We start from the raw sequence: 25,528 nt of genomic DNA on the forward strand, positions 1-25,528 counted from the left end.
TTTTTTTAACGTTTATTCATTTTTGAGACAGAGAGAGACAGAGCATGAACGGGGGAAGGTCAGAGAGAGAGGGAGACACAGAATCTGAAACAAGCTCCAGACTCTGAGCTGTCAGCACAGAGCCCGACGTGGGGCTCGAACTCACGGACCGCGAGATCATGACCTGAGCCGAAGTCGGAGGCCCAACCGACTGAGCCACCCAGGCGCCCCTAGAATTTTTTCTAATTGTGTATTTTTGTTTGTCAAAGAAGAAACTTACAACATTCTGTTTCCACACTGGCTAAGCAGGAAAAGTGAATTTATTGGCTGTTCCAGCTGACAATCCCAGGGGAATGCTGGCTTCAAGCACTGCTGGATACAGTATTGAAACAAAGCCATGAAGGGCCTAGCTCTCTGTGTCGTTTGGCTCTGCTTTTCTCTGTGTTGATTTCATCCTCCTCTTCATTTAAGAAAGAAAGATGACCACTTACAGTTCTAGGCTGGCATTCCACAAGCTCAGCAGCCACAGTGCCTCTAAGCTGATAGTTCTAGAAAGTGCTGGGGCTGTTTTTCCTCAGCCCATCTTGAGTTTTAATCCCTGAACCAATCATTGTGGCCAGGTTAGAGAATATGCTGATAATCCTGGTCCTGGGTTGCTGAGCACCACTTGAACCACTTGGGTAAGTCTCTCCAAAGGAACTCCATGCTGTGGTTGGGTCTCTTCATGCACTTCCGGTTTCCTCTTTGTCATTGCCTGAATCAATGTAGCAAGTACCTATTGCTTCTGTCTGTCCAGAATCTAGTCCCTTTTATTTATATAAATAACTATGAATAAGACAAGTTCTTGATTACAGCAAGCTCCTGGATCCGGCTGTGCCTGAAGTTAAAGCCACTTCTGGACTATAAATTCCCCTCTCCACTTAGGCCAATCTGAATGATGACTCTAGTTATGAATGATGACTTTAGTTGCAACATAAATGACCCTCTTTTGTTTTTTTTTTCTTCAATCAATGACCCTCTTTCTTAAGCCAGTTTGAATGGGCTTAATGGATACAAAATGGATCATTTTCAAGGAGCAGAAGCTCATTCAACCTCAAGCAGAGCTAAAAAAAGCATTTGTTTTACTAGTTACTAAGGGAAGAATAGTAATTCCATAGTTTATAGATGCCACCTTATTCAAATGATCAAAGTTAACATTACCAGTCATGGGGTGAAATGGCATCATGGGCCCCCTGGTATGAAATACTGAGGATCTGACAGTATGTCAATGATATTCCTGACTAAAATACATAATCTGAATCTAATAATGAGAAATACAGATAGGAATTAAAGGATATTCTAGAAATGAACTGGCCTGTAATCTTCATCTATGTCAAGGTCATGTAATACAAAGGAAGATTGAAAAAAAAGAACATTAAGGAATTGTTTCAGATTAAAGGAGACTAAAGAGACATCAGACCTGAGGGCAACACATAACTTCCAAAAAGGATATTATGGGGCCAACTGGCAAAAATGAATAAGGATTGTAGATTAGATAATAATATATCAGTGTTAATTCTATTATGCTATTGTTGTGTAAGAGAATGTCTTAGTCTTAGGAAATGTAAACTTATGCATTTAGGGTGAAAGGGCATTGTCTCTTTAGTTTACTCTCAAACAGCTGAGGGGGAAGAAGTATCTATACACAGAGATAGAAAAGAATAAAACAAGTGTGGTAAAATGTTGACTGTTGGAGAGTGTGAGTGAAGTGTATTGGGATTCTTGGTACTATTCTTAGAAATTTTCCATATATCTGAAATTATGCTAAAAATGGAAAAATATATTGTAAAGGTGCAAGACAATGTCACAGAAGCAAAAAAAAAAAAAAAAAAAAAAAAACCAGGAAGCACATCTGGGTCTCATGAGTTGTATAAATCTATCTGGTTCTTTTAATCTTTCATTGGTCCATTCATCTTTTGTCTGCATCCCTCCATTCTCTCCTTGTAGATATTTAGCTTCCCTCCTTGTCTATAATGATTGTATTTTGAGACATTGGCTGCTCCAGCTCTAAAGCACCATGAAGCCTAACACCACACAAATGCTTGACTCTGAAATGTAGTACCCTTATTCCAAATCTCAGAGAAGCCAAATCCTATTGGCCCAAGTTGGGTTAAGAAAAAGAAATCATAGGGGGAATAAATAATACCTAGAACTGGATGAAAAATGAAGATACCACCTATCAAAATCTGTTGAGTACATCAAAAGAAGTTCTTTGAAGGAAATTTATACCCTTTAATACTTACACTAGAAAGGAAGAAAGCTCCAGAGTCATGAACTAAGTGACTACTTAAGAAACTAGAAAATGACATTTCACCAAAGAAGACATACAGATGGCCAACAGACACATGAAAAGATGGTCAACGTCACTCATTATCAGGGAAATGTAAATCAAAACTACAATGAGATATCATCTCACACCTGTCAGAATGGCTAAAATAAAAAACACAGAAACAATAAGTGTTGGTGAGGATGTGGAGAAAAGGAACCTTCTTGCACTGTTGGTGGGAATGCATACTGGTGCAGCCACTGTGGAAAAGAGCACGGATGTTCCTTAAAATTTTTAAATAGAAATATCTTACAATCCAGTAATTTTACTGCTGGGTATTTACCCCTTAAATGCAAAAACACTACTTCAAAGGGATATATGCACCCTATGTTTATTGCAGCATTATTTAGAATAGCCAAATTATGGAAGCAGTCCAAATGTCTATCAATAGACGAACGGATAAAGAAGATGTGGTATAGGGGTGCCTGAGTGTCTCAGTTGGTTGGATATCTGATTTTGGCTCAAGACATGATCTCACAGTTCATGGGTTCAAGCCCCACGTCCGGCTCCATGCTGATAGCTCAGAGCCTGGAGCCTGCTTCAGATTCTGTGTCTCCCTTTCTCTCTGCCCCTCCCCTGCTTGTGGCCTATCTCTCTCTCACTCTCTCTCTCAAAAATAAATAAACATTAAAAAAGATATGTGGTATATATACACAACGGAATGTTATCCAGACATAAAAAAGAATGAAATCTTGCTTTTTGCAACAACACAGATGGAGCTAGAGAGTATATTGCTAAATGAAATAAGTCAGAGAAAGACAAATATCATATGATTTCACTTATATGTGGAATTTAGGAAACAAAACAAATGAACAAAAGAAAAAAGAGAGACAAACTAAGATTCTTAACTATAGAGAACAAATCAATGGTTACCAAAGGGGAGGTGTGAGGATATGGGTGAAATACATGAAGAGGATTAAAGAGTACACTTATCATGATGAGCACTGAGTAATGCATAGAACTATTAAATCGCTATATCATACTCCTGAAACTAATATAACATTGTGTGTATATATATATATATATACATATATATATATATATACACATGTGTATATACATGTGTATATATATATATATTTTTTTAAGTTTATTTATTTTGAGAGAAGAGACCATGCGCAAGTGAGGGAGGGGAAGAGAGAGGGAGAGAGAGAGAGAAAATCCTAAGCAGGCTCCTCACTGTCAGTGTGGAGCCCAACATGGGGCTCGAACCCACAAACCCTGAGATCATGACCTGAGCTGAAATCAAGAGTCAGATGCTTAACTGACTAAGCTACACAGGCGCCCCAACATTGTATGTTAACTATACTGGAATTAAAATTAAAAACTCACTAAAATTTAATATAATAATAATAATAATGAAATGTTGGAAGATGTTTAAAAAGAAGAAAAAACTAGAAAATTAACCATAGAATAAACCCAAAGAAAATAGAAAATTTCTCTACTTTTAAGAAAATTAAAATAAAGTTAATGAAAAATGTAAAATAGAGATTCTTTTTTAAAAAGCCAACACGATGTTCTTTGAAACTAACAAAATATACGAATCTTATTACAAAGAAGTCATCGAAGTTATGAATGAAAAGAACTGTGAAAAACAAGAAGTAAAAATAAAGAGCTTTCAGTCCTAAAGGTGCTTTGTGAGGCTAAAGCAAGCTTGGAAACTGTAAGAATGTGTACGTGTTTGGGGGGGATATGGAGAGCCATGACAGCCCTGGGGGTTAGGGGTCAGAGCCTAAGCAGACTGGGAGGGGTATGCACAGGAGGGTTGCCCAGAGTGGGCTGTTAGAGCCCTAGCATAGTGGAAAGGGCTGGTACGGAGGACAAGGGTAGCAGCAACAATGGGACATCAGTGAAATACGGAGGGATTGATCAAAGGAATAAATATATTAATGACAGCTAGATTTCTCACCATCAAAGAAGGGGCTTTGCATGGACAAGAACACATCATAAACCGAAGATAATGGTTAATCCATTCGGTGTCCCTGGGGTCCAGAAGAAAAAAGAAAAACAGGACAAAACAAAAGTGCTCAGGTATAACTGTGTGCTCATGGGAGCATACGTTCATACAACCACTTTGTTTGGCTTTATCTACTAATTCTTTTTTTTTTATTAAAAAGTTTTAAAATGTTTATTCATTTTTGAGAGAGACAGAGACAGAGTGCGAATAGGAGAGTGGCAGAGAGAGAAGGAAACACAGAATCTGAAGCAGGCTCCAGGCTCCGAGCTGTCAGCACAGAGCCTGTCACAGGGCTGGAACTCACAAACTGTGAGATCATGACTTGAGGAGAAGTTAGATGCTTAACTGACTCAGCCAGCCAGGCACCCCTCTACTAATTCTTAACATACACATACCCTACTAACATATAAGTATACTCCTAGGTATATACCCAATAGAGATGCTTATATCTGTGAACAAAAAAGGCATAAACTAGAATGTTCATTGGTACCAGAATCCGGAGACAACCCAAGGGTCCATCAGGGAGAACAGATAACTCAGTTGTATGTTCATCCAACGGATACTATGACAATGAATATAAATGAACTACTGACTCAACAACGTGGACATATCTCAAAAACATAGTATTGAATCAGAGAAGTCAGACCCAAAAGAGAACACATTATATTTCATCTGCTTAAAGTTAAAAGCAGGCAAAAACAATTTGTAGCATTAGAAATCAAGAGTGGTCGTCTTTGGGAGAGACGGAAATAGTGATTGGAATGTGACACAAGGAGGGCTTCCAGAGAGACGATAATGTTCTTTGACCAGCGTGCTAGTTACACAGATGTTGTCACTTTCTGAAAATTTATCATACTGAACACTAGTGATACGGACACATTTCTTCACGTGTGTTTTACACTGTTAAAATTTTACATTATATCTCTTAAGTGGCATTATGGTTGGACTTGCAATTTTCCTGTATGGTGAACAATCTTTGCAGCCATTCTGAACAACAAAAAATTATCATTTTCACTCTACTTAATTTAGAATTTTATTTCAGAAAAAAGTCAGTATATTTCAAACAGTACCGAAAATTTTTATGCATTTGTATATATGTTGTCTTAATAACTTCAGATAATTAATAAACTTTTTTTTAACTCCTTTAAAGAAGGTTTCAACTTGTTTAGGGTGCGGACGCAGGGTCTAGCATTCTTGGTTCCTGACCTGTAAAAGTCTGTAGCGCCCTCCAAACAAGGTGGCAACCAAAAACATTTGCGCAAATTTCCAAAACTTCCACCAGGGGGCGGTACCGCCCCGTTGGAGAAGAACAAATCTAGACTAGGATTCTAAAGTGGTTTGTATATTTTGGTCTGTGCTGGAGATAAAAACTTGGTGGTGGTGATGGGAGCGTCCTCTGATGTTAAGTGGTCGCCGAGCCCCAATATTTAAGGCTGAGTAGGTGTGCAAGGGCATTGAGACACAGACAATCTCAGGAGTACGGGGTAGAGAGAGATTTTCCTAAAATTATTGCTGGAGAATTGTCAAGGCAGGAGTGGTAGGAATTGAGGCTAGTTGAGATGGACCAGGATAAATCACGACGGTCTTCTTATGGTGTTTGTACTTTATCCTATGAATGGTAGGAAGCCAGTAAATAGTTGAAATAACAGCAAACAGCATTCATGAGCCGTCTGCACATGCCAATCCCTATTCTAAGTTCTTTTTGTGGGTTTTCTCCTGGAACCGTTACCACTCATGAGCCCAATTGTTTTGTCATCTAGTGTCCATTCACCCTTTTCCATGCTGACTCTTTGGAAGCAGCAATGCCTATTTCTTCACTTTAGGTAGGCTTTGTGCATTGGATGGATGTAGACCTCTACCTGGTGCTCCTGCAAATGGCCACTCGGATTTGGCCAAAGTATTTAACACTCCAACCCCAGTGATTGGCTTAGAGGTCATCAGGGAACCCAATCAGAACTAATGAAAGGACTCTGACCCCAAAGCTGTTCTCCCACTTAGAACTATTTCTCTTTGCTAATATTAAATCCCCTTTCCCTCTCACCACAAAATGGGTGACCACCCACAGGACCATCTGGAACTTCATTCAAGAATCTTCCATGGCTACTATTGAGCAAACCACTGTGTTCTGTCTGTTCTGCCAAGCACCCAAGATTCCCCACCTAGGTTCTCCCCCTCCCAGCCTGTTATTTTCAACCTAACTTTACCCCAGTCTTAGATTTGTCCTTTGGGTAGGTCAGAATCTTTTGTTGTTGTTGTGGCAGATTGTATTTTTCAAAGATGGCCACAAGATTTGCTTTTCTTACAATGTGACTTGACACTATCCACTGAAAGATAAAATCTGTGCCCCCCTCCCTCCACACCTTGATCTGGGTAGGTTTATGACTGTGGCAGAAATGACACTGTGTGACTTCCAAGACTAGGTCATAAGAGGCAACACAACTTCTTCTTCATTCCCTTAGGATGCTCACTCTAAGAACTTGACCACCATGCTGTAAAGAAGCCCAAGCATTTTACAGAGAGGAACTGAGCCTCCCAGCCCACTGCCTTGACTCAGCTTCTAGCCAACAGCCAGCACCAACTTGTCATATATGTGAGTACAACATCTGGAAAGTGCATCTTCCAGCCTCAAGTTGAGCTGTCCCTGCTCATACTGCATGGAACAGAAACAAGCTGGCCAAGCTGAGCCCTGCCCAAATTGCCAATCTGTAAGCAAAATAAATTACTGCTGTTGTTTTAAGCCACTAAGTTTAGGGGTAGTTTATTTTGCTGCGATAGATAACTGGAGAATTGCTTCTGTTGACTCTCACTCATGGTGGCTTTTTTTCTTGTGTGCTTGGTGATCTTTGAATGTGAACTTATTACTTGATCTTAGTTACCAGGAGTCCTACAAACTTAAAATGGGGAAGCCTTCCTCCAGAGGGCTTCCTCCAAGCCCTTCCTCCAGAGGGGCACAATTAACCTGGGTCTATCTCAGGTCCTCTCAGGGTCTTGGCTGAACTTGAGAGTATCAAGTCCAGATGCCCCACCTCTCTGATAGCCCAAGACTTAGCATCTCAATATCAATGCTGTCCTCAGCACTCTCAGGGCAGCTCTACCTGTCTCAACTGTCCCCTGCTCTATCCCCTTCCAGGTCATGATTTTTTTGAGGAGGTGATTCTTGGGGACTGTTTTACTTCTTGCAAGATCACAGCGACTCAAGAAGAGGGCAATTTATTCGTACTTCAGCAGGAAGGAAACTCTAAGTCCTGTATCCAACAAATGCCAAATAAATCCATTAAATCATTCATTTGTGCCACAAAAATTAAGTCCTGGGCTAATCACTGGGGATAAATTAATGACATAAAAAAATGTGGTCCCTGCCCTCATGACACTCACAGTCTAGGTGTCATATTAACTAAGTATTTGCTCAAATAAGAATGAACGTGTCAGGAACTACAAGTAAAGGGTGGAATGGTTAAACTTCCCCTCTCAGCAAGAGCTGCTCAGGGCAGGACTCGTGGAAGGTGTGTCTTAAATCCTGAGAACTGAGGGCATGTGGGAGTTAATTAGGCAAATAAGAAAGGAAAGCGTTTTCAGGGAAAAGGAACAACAAGTGCAAAGGCCCTGAACTGGATGAAACCTGGTGTGTTCAAGGGACAGAAAGGAGTAAAAGAGGGTGGGAGTGGGGGAGACGTAAGAACTAAGTGAGAGAAGTGAAGGGGCTAGACTTTGGGGGCCAGGGTCCTCAGCTGGGGTGAACATTTACTCACCAGGGGAGCTGGTGACATTCCTAATGCCTAAAAGAGAAAATTACATCAGACTCTGTGAGGTTGGGGGCCCAAATGTCAGAATTTTTAAAAGCTCACTGGATGCTGGAAAGAACAGGTTAATGGATAAACAAGCTTAGGTGTATCCACACAACAGAATACTACTCAGTAGTCAAAAGGAGTAGAATTATTGATAAATGCAACAATTTACATGATCTCAGAGACATCATGCTAAGTGTAATAAGCCTGTCTCAAAGAGCTCATACTGTACGGTTGCATATATTTGACATTCTCAACAATACAAAACTACGGTGATGGAAAAGAGATCAGCGGTCATGGGGAGTTATGGGTGGGGAGAGGGTGTGGCTGCAAAAGGAGTGTTTTGGAATGGTGCAACTGTCCTTGCCCTGACTACAATGGGGAGGTGGATGAAATGGATTTATACGTGTGTTAAAATTCATTGAACTGTACACCAAAGGGGGGGAAAGTTATTTTTATTGTATGATAATTAAAATAATAAAATTAAAATAATCTCCTCAGGTGATCTCAGTGTGTAGTCAATGTTGAGACACTGGTGATGGCCTTGAAGTCCATCCGAAGTTTTTTCTTTCTCTTCAGAACCATGGGGAGCAAGGGAGGGGCATTCCTGAGATGGGAACCCCCCAGGATGATTCATACATTAAGGCTGGTCCAGGGAGTGGAACACTCATTGGTCTGAAGGCGCCAGGGGGATGAGACATATCTGAGCTTTTTCATGCATTCATTCAATAGCTATTCAGCACCTAAGTTGTGTTGCCTGTGTCTGGAGACTGCAGTTCACTGGGAAACAAAACAAAACAAAAAACTAAACTATTCCTTCCTCCTATCATGGAAGGAGAAAGGAGTAGTTTAAAGATGGCAAGGGGAAATCTGGGAAGGGAGTCAGAGCCAGTATCTCTGATCTCCCCACTTGGCTAGAGTCTCTGGGCTTGATTCCTGGAATCTGGGATTCTTATGGAAAAGTTTTTGGGGATCAGAGTGAGGGGACAGTGTTCCTCAGATGCCACACCTGATCAAAGTCTTTGTGCCTGTCACCCTTGGGACTGGGGTTTCCATGAAGATTTGAGGGGATGTCCCATTACCCATCCATGCAGTCTCCTGTGTATCTCTCCCCTTCTCCTCCTCCACTCTGTTCCTTCCTCATTATTAAGCTCCTGTTCCTGCTTCAGCCTCCTCCATGGCTTCTATCCTTAGACCCCCTCTCTTATCTACTCTCCACTGGGCAGCCAGAGGGATCTCCTTTTTTTTTGTTTTTAAATAATTTATTTTTAAATTTACATCCAAGTTAACATATAGTGCAACAATGATTTCAGGAGTAGATTCCTTAATGCCCCTTACCCATTTAGCCCATCCCCCCTCCCACAACCCCTCCAGCAACCCTCTGTTTGTTCTCTATATTTAAGAGTCTCTTCTGTTTTGTCCCCCTCCCTATTTTTATATTATTTTTGCTTCCCTTCTCTTATTTTCATGTGTTATGTATCTTAAAGTCCTCATATGAGTGAAGTCATATGATATTTGTCTTTCTCTGACTGACTAATTTCACTTAGCATAATACCCTCTAGTTCCATCCATGTAGTTGCAAAAGGCAAGATTTCATTCTTTCTGATTGCCAAGTAATACTCCATTGTATATACACACACCACATCTTCTTTATGCATTCATCCATCGATGGACATTTGGGCTCTTTCCATACTTTGGCTATTGTTGATAGTGCTGCTATAAACATTGGGGTGCATGTGCCCCTTCGAAACAGCACATGTGTATCTAGGGGGATCTTCTTAAAGCCTAAATCTGAGTTTCTCTTCCCCAGCTAGAATCTTCCATGGCTCCCTAGTGTGCTCAAGGTAAAATCGGCTCTTTATAACAAATATTTAAGGTTCCTCACAATCTATTCCCAAAATACAATTTTGCTCCTGGCTTCTCTCCTCTCTCTACACCTCCCTAAACTCTAGTCCTCTTAATCTCCCAATGCGCAGGTGTAGGAAGGCTTTGAACCTAGACCCTCAGCTTGTCTCCTACCCTTGAGGCTGCTCTGGCAGAGCTCTTGAGGAGCCTGGAAGGCCTAATAACATGATGGTTAAGAGACCAGAATCGGGGACTCCAGAGTCAATCTAAATTGTCACTGGTAGGAGACTGGACTAATAAATTATGGCTCTTGACCAGAACACTGGATTTACAGTAAATACATAGGATAAAGGAACATATTAGATGACATCACAAGAGTACAATCAGACAAATACAACATGAGGGGCATTCTACAAGACACCTGGCGTGGGCTTTTTTGGAAGGCTTTTTTAAAAAATCGTGAGGACTATACCACAAATATACCTCAAACGCTAAAGAGACAAAAGAACCAAATGCAAAGCATGAACCTGGATTGATTCTGGTTTAAAAATAATAGTAACATCTATGAGAGCCATTTTGGAGACAATTGGGGAAATCTGAACATGAGTGCAATATTAGACACTAAAGAATTATTGATATTTTCTTAGATGTGAGAATGGTGACGTGGGCATGTAGGAGAATATTCTTATTCTTTATTCTTAAGACGTGCATGCTGAGATGTTACAAGGTCTATAACTTTTTTTTTTTTTAATCTTGGAGAGAGATGATGGGGGGAGAGGATCAGAGGAAGAGAGAATCTTAAGCAGGCTCTGTGCTCAGTGTGGAGCCTGATGTAGGGGTCGATCACCCTGGGATCATGACCTGAGCCAAAATCAAGAGTGGAGTGCTCAACTCACTGAGCCACCCAGGCGCCCCTATAACTTACTTTCAAATGGTATGGGGGACACGTTTACATTAAGAGATAGGGGAAGAGGAGAGAAAAAGCAAATATGGCAAGGTTATTGGATCTAGGTGGAAGGTGTATAGGTGGTCTGTGGCCATTCTGGAAACCGTATCTGCAATTTTTTCATGTTAAGTGTCAGGAAAAATGAAGCCATCAATAATGAGAGCCCATACAATTGAACATTCTGCAAATGTTAAAAATAAGACAGATCAGCAAACCACAGAGAATATTAACAAAGCCAAAGTTGGTTGTTTGAAAAGATTAACAAGATTGATAAAATCCCTAGTTAGACTGATCAAGAAAAAAAAAGAACAGAAATTACCAATATCAAGAATGAAAGAGAGGTTGTCTCTACAAATTCTGCAGTTAGATTTGACAATTTAGATGAAGTGAGTATTCTTTGAAAAACGCAAGGTATGAAAGCTTGTGAAATAGAAAATAAGAAGAGTCCTATATTTATTTAAAAAATTGAATTCGTTATTGAAAACCTTCTCATAAAGAAAACAATTGGCCCAAATAGCCTTACTGGTGGATTCTATCAAAGATTAAAAGAAGAAACAACACAGAACCTTTCAAATTTGAGATAGAGCTATGCACGCTGAGATGGGAATGATCTTTCAAAATACATTGCTAAGTAAAAAAAAAATCAAAGTACAAAGGAATAAGTAGTATTTTTTTTATTTTGTAATAAATAAAGGAGATATATAGGTGCACTTTTTTTTTTAATTTTTTTTCAACGTTTTTAATTTATTTTTGGGACAGAGAGAGACAGAGCATGAACGGGGGAGGGGCAGAGAGAGAGGGAGACACAGAATCGGAAGCAGGCTCCAGGCTCCGAGCCATCAGCCCAGAGCCTGACGCGGGGCTCGAACTCATGGACCGCGAGATCGTGACCTGGCTGAAGTCGGACGCTTAACCGACTGCGCCACCCAGGCGCCCCTATAGGTGCACTTCTATGCGTAGTATATTCTGTCTTTGCAAAGATACCCCATTGCCTTAGAAGGAAGAAATTGAGGGGCTAAAATTCAGGAGCTGGAGAAATATTAATTTTTCACTCTGCCCCCTTTTGGATTGTTTTAATTTTTAAATATGAACTGTTCATGGAATAAAAAAAAAACAGTTTAGGGGTGCCTGGGTGGCTCAGTCTGTTAAGCATCCGACTTTGGCTCAAGTCATGATCTCGCAGTTCGTGAGTACGAGCCCTGCATCGGGCTCTGTGCTGACAGTTTGAAGCCTGGAGGCAGCTTCAGATTCTGTGTCTCCCTCTCTCTCTGCTGCTCCCCCACTCGTGCTCTCTCTCTCTCTCTCTCTCTCTGTCTCTCTCTCTGAAAAATAAAGAAAACATTAAAGAAAACAAAGACTTTTTTAGCTCAAGCTTTGCTGGATTTATAATCTAATTCCAGTCACGTGTTCTGTGAATTGAGTCCTGAAAACAGACTACACAAAGAAGTGGTTAAAATCTTGAGGCCTTGGGTCTCACAGTTGGTGAGATCGAGCCCTGCACTGGGGCTGTCAGCATGGAGCCTGTTTGGAATTCTCTCCCTCTCTCTCTCTCTCTCTCTGCCGCTCTCCCACTTGTACATACACACACGTGTTCTCTCTCAATAAAAAAATAAACTTAAAAAAATCTTGAGGCCTGAGGTCTGGGGGACAAGGTCATTAAGCCCACACTTGGCCATCAACTGGCTGTGTGATTTCAAGCAGGTATCTCCACCTCTCTGAGCCTCTGCTTTTAACACCCATGGATTAGGGGCTCATGTGAGAGTCCCTGGATGCAGTACTCCAGGCATGTTGTCACGCATTGTGGCCGGGAGCCTTGAAAGCTGCTCGGTGGCACTGGGAGAGATCTAGAAGATTGTGCCTGGGGCACAAGAGACCCCACGGGCCTCTTCCCTTTGTTATTTTTTTAATTTTTCAGTTAAACACACTTTTTTTTTTTTAATTTTAGAGAGAGAGAGAGCAGGAGAGAGGGGCAGAGAGAGATGAAAAAAAATCTCAAGAAGGCTCCGTGCTCAGCGAGGAGCCCGATACAGGGCCCAATCCCACCACCGTGAGATCGTGACCTGAACTGAAATCAAGAGTCAGACGCTCAACCAACCGAGCCACCCAGGGGCTCCTTGCCTTTGCTATTTTTAATCTATCTCCTTTCACTGTAATAAACCATAACGGTGAGTAAAACATCTCTTCTGAGTTCTGCGGATCCTTCTAGCCAATAACTGAACCTGAGGTGGTTTTAGAGATCCCCAAACACAGCAGCGATTAACAGTATATACCTCACCAGGAGCACAGGCACCAATGGAATTTTGCACACACAGTACCTAAAGATCACAGCCGGTACTTACTGAGCACATGTTGTGTCCCAGGCTGTGTGTGCACATGAAGTCACTGGATCCTCACAACAGCCCCATGAGACTGATACTCGGATGAATGTTTCCTTTTTATCTTGTTGTGAAATGTATTGTCTATTCAGGGGTATAAAATGCAACTGTAGGGCATTAAAAAATACTTAATAACGTGAACAACTGAATCATCAGGTTAAGAAAGGACAGCCCCCGTGTGCCCCTGCCCAGTTACAGCGCCTCTTCTCTGACTTTTGGGATAATCATTTCATTTACTGTGTTTTCTTTACAGTTTGACCACGCATGTACATATTCCTAACACTGCTGTCACTTCCTTTTCCTTTTTCAGGTGTATTGAACAGAAGAATGCAGCATATCCTGTTTGGTGTCTGGCTTCTTTCACTCACCGCTTTGGGTGTGAGATATTTTATTAATATATATATTTTAAGTTTATTTATTTGGGGGGGATGGGCAGAGAGAGAGAGAGAGAGAGAGCGAGAGAGAGAGAGGCAGAGAATCCCAAGCAGGCTCTACACTGTCAGGGTGGAGCCCGACATGGGGCTCGAGCCCATGAATTGTGAGATCATGACCTGAGCCAAAACCAAGAACGGGACGCTCAACCGACTAAGCCACCCAGGCGCCCCTCTCCGTGTGTGAAATTTAACCATGTGGTTATACGCATCATTAGCCTGTTCTTTTTTATTGCCGTATAGTAGTCCATTGTGTGAACAGGCCACAATGTAGTTATCCATTCTCCAGCTGACAGAAATCTGGATGGTTTACAGCTGTTACCCACAGTGCAGTTGTAAACGTTCCTTCCTCTTCATGTTTCCCGATGGCGATGTTCTCGAGGTTCTCTTTCTCTATGTTCTCTACGCTATATGCTCAGCAGGGTACAGCTGGGTTACGGGTTATGAGCATTTGTAAATTTATTCAGTAAGTAACGCTACAATCTTTCCCATTTGAAGATGAAGCACTTGCAACAAGAGAGGTTAAGTAACTTTCCCAAGATCCCAACACCAGACTGCCTTGAACCCAGGGGTCCTGGCTCCGGAGTCGCACTTTCACTTAGCATGGAGAGCACCTAGGAATTGTGAGCCGCTGTGCTGAGGGTGGTTGGGGGCTATTATTGGGACTGTCCTCTCTTGTCCCGTTATTTTGAACTCTGTCCCCCTCAGTTAATAATTAACTGCCCCCCAAGGAGCCTATGATCCTAAAAGATTTGCCTTTCCCTGGCTACTGCCTGGTTAATCAGTCACTGTCCCTGGCCGGGCAAGGGGCACTTGGGAGACCTCTTTACTTGCTGTCGGAGCAGCTGGGGATTCATGATGCTCCGGACCTGTCGTGCGCTCTGTTCCCAGGCTGGGCCCTCCACTGGAGGCTGGCAGGCCCTAAACTTTGATGGTGGGGCTTTTCACCTCAAGGGCACGGGAGAGCTGACACGGGCTTTGCTGGTGTTGCGGCTGTGTGCCTGGCCCCCTCTGGTCACACATGGCCTGGCGGTGAGCAGTGACCCTGGGGACGGGCCTGGGGGGTCCCCAGGGCTGGATTCTGAGCCCTTGCTCTGTGTCACTCCAGCTCCAGGCCTGGTCTCAGCGGCTCCTGGGCTCCCGGCTCTCGGGCGCACTTCTCCGAGCGTCTGTCTACGGGCAGTTTGTAGCTGGTGAGACAGCAGAGGAGGTGAGGGGCTGCGTCCGGCAGCTCCAGGCCCTGGGCCTCCGGCCCCTGCTGGCCGTGCCCACTGAGGAGGAGCCTGACTCAGCTGTCAAGACTGGGTGAGTAGGGGCCAGGCCCTGGGAGGTTGGCAGGAAGGGGGGTGGCGGGCTCCAGAAGCTAATGCCTGCTGGCTGGGCAGTGAGGCCTGGTATGAGGGGAACCTCAGTGCTATGCTTCGGTGTGTGGACCTGTCACGAGGCCTCCTGGAGACCCCTGGCCCGACTGGGAACATCCTTATGCAGCTGAAGGTGACGGCGCTGACCAGCACTCGGCTCTGTGTAAGGGACAGACCGGATGGGGGAGGGGGGTATGGCTGCCTACCAGGTCCTCCTCACCACTCCACCCATTACCCTATTCCAGAAGGAGCTAACCACGTGGATCAGAAGACCAGGGGCTTCCTTGGAGCTGAGTCCTGAGAGGCTGGCAGAAGCCATGGACTCTGGGCAGGTAAAGACCTCAGGCTGGGGGAGAATGGATAGTTGGTGGGGAATGTGGGGGGAGCAGAGTTCTCTGTACATGAATGTAGCAACCACCTGTAAGCGGGATATTCAAACTGTGTAGCTGCTGCTACTCCCCAGGCTTAGAATAATCAGAATAAGTATGCTATAGCCCTGGGGTCTGGTCGGAAGAGATGGAATATGGGTCATCTGGGGGTCTTGGGGAGGGGCCTGGGGGCTGGGAGTTCTCAGAGGAGGGAGTGAGATAGTGGCTCTTTACCAACTAGAAGAAAGTAATCAGTATTTGGTCAATCAATTCAGCTATGCTATGTGCTGAATGGCTGGGAGTTGTGATTAGGCCAGTGGGGTTTTGGTTAATTCATTCATTCCTTTCTTTTTATTTGCATACACTATTTTTACCCTCCCTGCCATTGGCATCTGGCTTCGTGATGAACAGAGGGGCCCTCCTCCTCCCTGGGTCACTTGCTTTCCTTGGCATCCCTAAGAGCATCACACCTGGTTTTCCTTTTTCATCTCTGCTGGCTCATTCTCCATCCTTTTGGGCTCTTCTCTGCCTGTCTCTTAAATATGGAGGTTCCCCAAGGCTAGGTCCTGGCTCCCTCCTCCTTACTCCTTAATCCCTTCAATGGGGCCTTCTTACCCACCCTATAGCTTCAGTTTCCGAAGTCTGTACTAATGAGGCCCACGTTTATCTCCAACCATAGCTTTTTCCCTGAGCCCCTGGATATCCTCCAGACCCCTCACACTTAGCAGGTCCTACCCTGGCTTGAGTGTCTCGCCAAGGCTGCTGCCCTTCCTGTCCCCATCTCAGAGACAACCCTACCATCCCATGTCTCAGATTTGAGTCCCTACCCTCCCTGGTCTCCACAGTACAATTCACAACTGTCCTGTTCACTGTCATATCCTCAGCCCCTGGCACCTAGACGAGATATGATAAATAGATGTTAAATAGATGGATAAATGAAGCAAGTGATTTTTAAGCAATAAATTACTAGCGAAGAACTTACTGATCACTCACAATGCACCACACACTGTCCTAAGTGGCTCATATATGTTTGAAGGAAATGTTTACCCTGCCTGTGAGTGGGTATATAGAGTGACGGTTAAGAACTCAGGGTCTGAAGGTGCCTGAGTGGCCCTGTCAAGTTAAGCATCCAACTCTTGATTTCAGCTCAGGTCATTATTTCATAGTTCGTGAGATTGAGCCCCACCCAAGTCAGGCTCTGTGCTGTTAGCATGGAGCCTGCTTTGGATTCTCTCTCTCCCTTTCTCTCTGCCTCTCCCCAACTTGCTCTCTCTCTCTCTTTCTCTCTCAAAATAAATAAATAAACGTAAAAAAAAATAACTCAGGGTTTGAGGAAGCCGTGTGGCTTTGGACAAGCGGTCTCGCCTCTCTGTGCTTCAGTTTCCCTCTCTGTAAAATGGGGGATGATAATAGTCCCTACTTCAAGGAGGTGAAGATTAAGGGAGGTAAATTCTTGGTGAGGTATGTGAAATAGCACCAGGCACCTCGCAGGACCTCGATGAGGGTGGCCATCGCATACAGCGAGTTTTGCCAGTTTACCCCAGAACTCCCCCGAGACTCTGCCCTCAATCCTCCGATTGAGGAAAAGATGGCTGGGCAGGTGCCCCATCTCTTCCCTCCTTCTGGAGAGTTTTCTCCACTAAGATCCGGGGGAGGTTTGCCATGTTCTCCCAGCCCAATTCTGAGGGAGTTCCACTAGCAGACTTAGGCCTACATCTCCATGTGGATTCTGTTAGATATAACAGAACTAAGTCCCACCTGTTCCTCCTTCTTTAACTTCCCAATTTCTTTGAACTCACCTGGACTCCTTGCATCACCAGTGGCTCACATTGACCCTTGGAATCCCCATAACAAGATCATAAGTTAGGGACAAATATTATTTCCACATCACAGATGTGTTAATTCCCTGAATGTTTATTGATCACCTACCATGTACCAGGTGCTGTGCTCCTCCAGGGGTGGAGGGTGGAGGGGACGATGACCAAGACAAACTCCCTGTCCTTGCTGGTCAGGGAGAGGCAAGAGGCACTCAATAATTAAAACCAAAGCCGATATGGAACATGTGTCAGTAGGCATCATAGGGAATAGTAAGGCTGAGGAAAGAGAAAAGAAAGCCCCAGATCGGGAGCTGCAAATTTGAACCAGGGAAAACCTCTCTGAGAAGGTGACATTGAAACAAAGACCTGGAGGAGAGGTGGGAGCGAGGTAAGTGGACATCTAGGGGAAGAGTGTTTCCCACAGAAGGAACAGCCAGAGCAAAGGCCCTGAGGCAGGAAGGTGCCAGGCGTGTTGCAAGAATAGCAGGGAGGCGAGTGTGCCTGGAGGGCAGTGAGCTCGGAGAGCTGAGGAGAGGAAAGCAGAGGGGCCAGATGGGTGGAGCCTTGTGGGCTGCAGTGAGGCTCTGGCCTTAGATGAGGATACTGAGGTCCTAAGAGACCTAATGCAAGGCAACACTTAATGGCACTTACTATGACCTAGCTACTGTTCTACGCACTTTCTATGTGTTAATTCCTAGTTACCTCACTCACCAACCTTCAGTCTTCTCCCTGGAAAATGGAGCTTGGAATAACTATCTACTGGGATCGTTGTGAAGATTATATCAATAAGCTAGTATATGAAGTCACTTATTACAAATTGTTTAAAAAATTTTAATGTTTACTTTTTTATTAAAAAATTGTAATGTTTTAATTTATTTTTGAGAGAGAGACACACAGAGTGAGAGCAGGGGAGGGGCAGAGAGAGACGGAGACACAGAATCCAAAGCAGGCTCCAGGCTCCGAGCTGACAGCACAGAGCCCAATGCGGGGCTCGAACCCATGAATGACGAGATCGTGACCTGAGCTGAAGTCGGATGCTTAACTGACTGAGCCACCCAGGCGCCCCATAATTTTTTTTTAGAGAGAGACAGTGCTAGTGGTGGAGGGGCAGAGAGGGGGAGAGAATCTTAAGCAGGCTCTGTGCTCAGCCTACAACCTGACAAGGGGCTCGATCTCACAACTCTGAGATCATGACCTGAGCCAAAATCAAGAGTCGGATACTTAACCGACTGAGCCACGCAGACACCCCAGAAATCACTTATTATTATAATGACAACATATATTGAGCGCTTATCATGCGCTGGGCCCCTCCCATTCTTCTGTCAAGGCACACTCCACACAGCAACTCCATGAGGTTGGTGCCATTATCATCTAATCATTGAAAAAATAGACAACAAATGAGGCCCAGAGAGGTTATACCACTCATCCAAGGCCATACAGTAAGTGGTGGAACCAGGATTCAAACCCAGATCCTGGGTTCTTGACCACTTTATTTCCCTCAATAAATAGTATCTGTGTGATACAGCTACTTTTCATATTTCTAACGATTTCTAAACAGTCTTCCCTTCTCGGTGGGTGGGGAGAGGAGACATAGGCCCTGGAAGGATCCAGTAACCCGAGCCATTCTCGCCAACCCTCCTGCTCCCCCAGGACCTTCAGGTCTCCTGCCTCAACGCCGAGCAAAACCGGCATCTCCAGGCCTCTCTGGGCCGCTTGCACCGGGTAGTACAGGTAACATCTTCTGTGGCCTGGCCCCACGACACCTCCTGGGCACCCTGACGCCTGACCACGGCCTCTCTCACCCTCAGCACGCCCGGGCCCAGCACGTGAGGCTCCTGGTGGACGCTGAGTACACCTTCCTGAACCCTGCGCTCTCTCTGCTGGTGGATGCCCTGGCCGTGCGCTGGAACAGCCCCGGCGAAGGCGGGCCCTGGGTGTGGAACACTTACCAGGCCTATCTGCAGGTGTGTGGCACGCTCTGGGGGACGGAGGGGGGGGGGGGTCCCGGTGTCCTGACCCGAAGCTGCCGGGGTCCTCCGCCAGGACACACATGAGCGGCTGAGGCTGGCCGCCGAGGCCGCTGACAGGGCTGGCCTGGCCTTCGGAGTGAAGTTGGTACGAGGGGCATATCTGGACAAGGAGAGAGCGACGGCTCGGCACCAAGGGACAGAAGACCCCACTCAGCCTGACTATGAGGCTACCAATCGGAGGTAGGACTGGGCCAGACAGGCCTCTGAGATAAATGATAACCTCTAACCTCTCATCAGAGCGCACTACATGATGCTGAGCTTCCTGTGGATGTCCATGTGTTACTTCCTCTCCCCGGTTTAGGACATCGTCCCTTCCCACCCTGAACAGCAGCCTCCTCTTCGGGCTCCCTGCATCCTCCTTTGTCCCTCCCCCTCCCCAGTCTATTCCTTACTGGCAACCAGAGGGAGTCTATTAATATTGAAGTCAAATCCTGTCCCTCTTCAGTTCAAAACCCTTCCGTGGCTCCCACTGCACCTCAATAAACCCCAAATCCTTAAAGCAGCCCACAGCTCCCTCATGATCTGAGCTTGTCACCTCTCTGACTTCTCTTCCTCCCACTCTCTCCTCACTCACTGTACTCCAGCCACACTGGCCTCCTCGATGATCCACAGGGCCTTTGCACTTCCTGTTCCCACTGCCTAGAATGTTCTCCCTCCACACAGCTGCATGGCTCAATCCCTCACCTCCTTACGTCTTCACTTATTGGTACCTTCTCAGGGGACCTTCCCTGCCCTCCCTATCAAAAACTAGAACGCCCACACCTACTCTCTTCCTGAATTTATTTTTCTCTTTAGCCCTTACTTACTGGCATCTGAGGTTCTATACACTTTCGTATTCAATTGCACATTGTCCGTCTCCCCCCTCTCTAGAGTGCGGGCTTGGGAGGGCAGGGGTTTCTGTTTTGTTCATTGCTGAACACCCAGTGCTTAGAATCATGCCTTCCACATGGTAGCTTCTGTACAGGTCTGTTCAAAACATAAATAAACAACCACAAGAAGTAGGTACTATTATTATTACCCCCCATTTCAGAGGGAGGAACCCAAGCACGGAGAGATGGAATCACTTACCCAAGGTCACATAGCTCGTAAGTGGCAGGGCCATGTTTTGAACCCAGCAGGCTGGCCCTACAACCTGCATTCTTACTCACCTCAAATCATAGTGTGCTGGGAGCAAAATATGGGTGAGCTCCTTGGGCCCCCATCCCAGGACCCTAGGAAGGAGGAAATTGTTCCTTTACCACATACTCTCTGATCACCTAATTTAGATCAGGACCTGTGCTGGACCCTGGTCCCAGTATCAACCAAGGTGGTCCCCAGGCCCTGTCTGTGTAAAGCTTACAAAGTCTACCTCCATTTCACATTGGATCCAGAAGAGGTTTCTAGAGACGCAGGGACTGACCCAAGTTTACGAGGCAAGTGGTCAAGCCATGGCTGGAACTGAGGCTTGCCTCCAAGGCCCATGAGGGCTCCTACATACGGTTGTGCCCCACAGGCTTAATCACTGGCACCATTATTATTTCTTTTTACTAAGATATAATTCATATACCATAAAATTCACCGCTTTAAAGTATACAATTCAGTGCATTTTAGTATATTCACAAGGTTGTGCAACCGTCGCCGCTAATTCCAGAACATTTCATCACCCCCCAAAAGAAACCCTGCATCCATTAGCAGCAGTCACTCCCCATTCCTCTAATCTTTCTGTCTCTGTGGATTTGCATATTCTGGACATTCCCTATCAACGGAGTCGTAGAATGTATGGCCTTTCGTGCCTGGCCCCTTTCACTTAGCATAATGTTCTCAGGGTTCAACCATGTTGTTGGATGAATCAGTACTTCATTCCCTCATACGTCCAAATAATATTCCACTGTATGGACGTACCACATTTTGTTTGGCCACTCATCAGCTGACAGGCATTTGGATCGCTTCCACCTTGGGCCATTGTGACTAGTGCTGCTATGAACATTCCTGAGCACATTTTTGTGCAAATATACACTTCCAATTCGCTTGACAGCTCAATCCTCTAGGAGTGGAATCACTGGGTTATACAGTAACTCCCTATTTAACTTTGTGAGGAACTGCCAGATGGTTTTCCAAAGCTGCTGCACCTTTTTACATTCGCACATTATACATTCTGAATACATAATAAATTTGTGTGATTAAAAATCACAATGATTCAAAAATGAATACAGACATACCTCACTTCCACCCAAATCCCCATCTCATTTTGGAGATGTTTATCTCCTAAGTTCCTTTATGCATAAATAGGCAAACGCAAAGGTTTTGTGTGTCAGTGTACGAAAGGTATCATGCCTGCACACCGCTCCCTGTTTTTCCACTCAACTGCTTATTTTAAAGGAAGAACAGTCTAATGATAATAAACGCAGGCCCTGAAGCATCAGACAGCCTGGGTTGAAATCCCAGCCCAGCCACTTCTAGCTGTGTGACCTGGGGGCAAGCTTCAGTCTTCCCCTCTGTAAAATGGAAATAACCAGAACGTCTACCTCATGGAGCTGACCTGAGAGTCAGAAGAGTGAATGTATGTGTGTCAGGCAGGACCCCAGAGGAAACGGAATTCCAAGCAAAGGGCTTTAACTACAAAGAAACGTAGTAAAATGCACTCTCTTTATAGAGAATAGGAATATTGAGGAAGCCCGGAACCTACAACAGCATGAGGCTCTTAGGGCCCTTGTGCCGTAGCTGAGGAAGAGGGGCCACCCTAGAGGAGATGTGGCCACCCACAGAGCAGACAGGGTGAGCCAGGGAGGGGGCAGAGGGGTGAACTACCCCAAGCTCTCTCTCCTCCCACCTTCTGATCTCCTGCCCATTACACCATGGGTGACACAGGCCATAAACGTCAGTTTCCTGGGTAGGGGGCAGAGGAGGTCAGAGGACAGATCTGGCAGTCTGTCCAACTCAACTAGCCTAGTACATGAAGTCCTTAGGGTAGCGCTTGGCCTGCAGCAAGCTGGGAAAGCATTTGCCAGTCATCTTACCTTTCCACATCGGTGCCCAAGAGGGTCCTCATCCCTTCTCACGGCTGCCCGGCCCTCCACTCTCCATTGTGTGCCACCATTCGTTTCCGCCAGTCTCCACTTACAGACAGTTGGGTTATTGCTACTCGTGTTCTGTAGATAATGCTGCAGTGAATGACCTTAGGTAAATTTCATCTTGTGCACGTGATGTGGCCCTTTGCTGTGAGACTGCCCTTGTGCCAGGGGCTTTGACACCCTCATCTTACTCCATCCTCAGCAGCGCTGTTAGGTGAACTTGAATTGTTACAGGAGAGGAAAAAGGCTCAGAGAAGGGCTAACCCTTGCACCTGGTGCAGGTGCAACGGAGGGACTTTCTGACTCCAGAGTACTTGCCCTTAGGCACCCCACCTCCCAAGGACAGGAGCCCTTAGTCCCTGGGGACTGACCCTTAATCAGCGGGTGCCATAAGCTGAAGAGATCATCTCCCTTCAGCTATAGCCGCTGTCTGGAGCTGATGCTGACCCATGTGTCCCACCGTGGCCCCATGTGCCACCTCATGGTGGCTTCCCACAATGAGGAATCTGTTCGCCAGGCAACCAAGCGGTATGTAGAAGAATGGAAATAGGTACCCACAAGAAGGCCCCCTTCCTTCCTCTCCCTTGCTCACATGCCAGGGTGGGCAGAGGGGTGGGTGGTGGACGTGGAATAGGGGGAGGAACGGTGAGGGGCCAGTAGGTCCACAGGGGTTCTGGGGAGGCTGTTCAGACTGAACAAGACATTGCTCCTTATTTGCTGGGGCATAGAGAGGTCTGAGGGTCCCAGGGAAGGAGGTGGGACTCACTGGAGAGCTTTCCAGGGGCTTGAGAGCAGTGGTTATCTATCACTGGGTTTGGAAGTACTTCAAAATTTTAGTAACTGAAACAGCCATATGACTGCATAATGGCTGCTTTCAGCTCTGAATCCAGCCACTGTCTGACTTGACGATGTGGCCTTGTTTGTAGCATGTGGGAGCTGGGCATTCCTTTGGATGGGCCCGTCTGTTTTGGACAACTTCTTGGGATGTGTGACCACGTCTCCTTGGCATTAGGTATGTGAATGGCCCCTTCTCCCCATACCTGACCACCATGCCCCACCCAGTCCTAGGCCTCATTCCCTCCCAGCCACATCCCTTCTCGCATTCCCAACCAATGCCTGGCCAACCTCCCATCCAGACCTTTCCGGATACATCTGTTGTTCCCATTATCTGAAGGCCCTGCCTGCCTGTCTCTGAGCCTGCTGTCTGTTGGTTTTGTTGGTTCTTGAACATGGTGTCTTATTTCCTGTGTGCTTTGTTATCTTTCCTGTGTTGTTCCCCTGGGTCTGAGACCAGAAGATTTATGTTTTCTTCTGCAGGCAGTAAGGGGTACAAAACCACTTTACCCTAAATTCAGAGCTTGAGGTTTCTTGAGGCATCTCAGTGATGCAACTTTGAGCTACAAATATGTGAGAGGGCTGATCCAAGGCCTCAGTCTCTCAGAGATGGGTTTCTGTTTTCTTCTGTGCTCCACTTATGGTCAAGGCCATCATTCCCTGCGAGTGGGGGAAGGTGGGAGGGTTGACTTCTGGTTAGCTCTTACATGGAGGGTGCAGCTTAACTTGGGGGAGTTCCCCATTACAACTCTCACCCTGGCCAGGCTCTGGGCCTCGATCTCTGCACCCCCTCAACTCTGCAAAGTCATAAAATAGCAGCTCACTTTTGCCTTCAGGGTGGAAGGACTTCCTGTGCATCCCTTCCCTCCGGGTGCTCACTTTCTCTTAATTTTGGATTAGTAAGCTCCTTACTCTTTTGGCAGTATTTTTATAACTTTAAGAAGATTTTCTAGGGGCGCCTGGGTGGCGCAGTCGGTTAAGCATCCGACTTCAGCCAGGTCACGATCTCGCGGTCCGTGAGTTCGAGCCCCGCGTCAGGCTCTGGGCTGATGGCTCGGAGCCTGGAGCCTGTTTCCGATTCTGTGTCTCCCTCTCTCTCTGCCCCTCCCCCGTTCATGCTCTGTCTCTCTCTGTCCCAAAAATTAAAAAAAAAAAAAAAAAAAAAAAAAAAAAAAGAAGATTTTCTAAACGTTTACTGCAGGATTTCTAGTTTTCTAAGTGGGAGATTTTATCCAACTCACCTAGTCTGCCATGTTCTCCGAAATGAAAGTCTCTGTTCCAGATGGGGCCTCACCCCAAACAGGTGTTCATACCCTGCCAACACTCTCCCCACAGGGCAGGCCGGCTATGCCGTGTATAAGTCCATCCCTTATGGTTCCCTGGAGGAGGTGATCCCCTACCTGATCCGGAGGGCCCAGGAGAACCGGAGTGTGCTGCATGGTGCCCGCAGGGAACAGAAGCTGCTCAGCCAAGAACTTCGGAGGAGGCTGCTGGGGCGGGGCCTGAGGGTTCCCCATTAGCACCCTCAGGGGTCCTGTGGTTAATAAAGATCCTGAGAGCTATTGCCCAGGCCGCTGTCCTGCACTGAAGCCGCCTCCTTGGGGAAGGACTAATCTCAACCTCAGTCAGCCCATGCTAGGGAGACCTTTAGCTGACCCTGGAGCCCAGCAAGGGCATTGATCAAAGACTTATGATGCCTCTCCCTAACCCCAAGGCACCCTATCCTGCAATGGGCCTGGGATCAGTCAAGTAACTGATGTGGGTGCTTTCTTAACTCCAGTGGATGTCCAGATAAAGAGTAGACTTTGAGGTACTGCATCAAGAGGCCGGGAGGGACAGAGGGAAGAGGCAAACCACCCATTCACTTGGTAAGCATTTACTGAGGCTCCTTCTGAGCTACACTCTGAGGTGAACAAGGCTGAGGACACAACAGTGCGAAGACAACTCTGCAGGCCCTGCCTCGCAGAGCTTAGTCAATAGTGGTAGACAGATCTGTCTTCACACAATGACAGCCTGGTGGATCAAGAGGGCTTCCCAGAGCATTCATAAGACTAACCAAGTGAATGCTGAGCACAGCATTCAAAAGCAAGGGCATATGCATAGACAGAAGAGTGTGGAACAGACGGGGGAGTGGGGAGACAGGGATGGAAGGGTAGGCAGGCCAGATGATGCCATCTTTGATGCCAGACTTCAGGGCTTGGACTCTGTCCCAGGGGCGTCAGGATGCCCTGCGGAGTCGGGACAGTTTCAGGTAAGGGAGGGACAGAGTTAGGCCTGGCTTAATAAGATTTCCCTGGTGCCATGGAGAGGGTGTACCATAGTGGGGCGACAGGCTGGGAGCCGGAAGGAAGCTGGGGTAAGAAATCCCTGCAGGCAGCCGGAGCA

General features: G+C 45.8%; 1 protein-coding gene across 2 annotated transcripts; it reads left to right on the forward strand.

Moving 5' to 3' along the window:
* The first annotated feature begins 14,476 nt into the window (after positions 1-14,476).
* Positions 14,477-24,712, forward strand: PRODH2 (proline dehydrogenase 2). 2 transcript variants are annotated; one of them, XM_019423145.2, is made up of 10 exons: positions 14,477-14,715; positions 14,792-14,988; positions 15,069-15,207; positions 15,290-15,376; positions 18,880-18,960; positions 19,038-19,193; positions 19,273-19,439; positions 22,727-22,837; positions 23,236-23,321; positions 24,479-24,712. In XM_019423145.2, exons 1-10 carry the CDS (start codon positions 14,539-14,541, stop codon positions 24,661-24,663), a joined length of 1,386 nt encoding a protein of 461 aa, XP_019278690.1. In that variant the 5' UTR covers positions 14,477-14,538; the 3' UTR covers positions 24,664-24,712. The 2 variants fall into 2 exon arrangements, with proteins under 2 accessions (XP_019278690.1, XP_019278691.1); XM_019423146.2 differs by having other exon boundaries at positions 14,508-14,617.
* Positions 24,713-25,528: the final 816 nt, after the last annotated feature.

This window comes from Panthera pardus, unplaced genomic scaffold (assembly GCF_024362965.1).
Source record: "Panthera pardus isolate Hobbes unplaced genomic scaffold, ASM2436296v1 HiC_scaffold_18, whole genome shotgun sequence".
Taxonomy (NCBI): domain Eukaryota; kingdom Metazoa; phylum Chordata; class Mammalia; order Carnivora; family Felidae; genus Panthera; species Panthera pardus.

Coding starts and splice junctions, on each gene's coding strand:
- PRODH2 (XM_019423145.2), top strand. CDS start 14,539: ATGATGCTCCGGACCTGTCGTGCGCTCTGTTCCCAGGCTGGGCCCTCC. Junction 15,208..15,289: donor TGACCAGCACTCGGCTCTGT/GTAAGGGACAGA, acceptor ACCCTATTCCAG/AAGGAGCTAACCACGTGGAT. Junction 19,194..19,272: donor CTTACCAGGCCTATCTGCAG/GTGTGTGGCACG, acceptor GTCCTCCGCCAG/GACACACATGAGCGGCTGAG.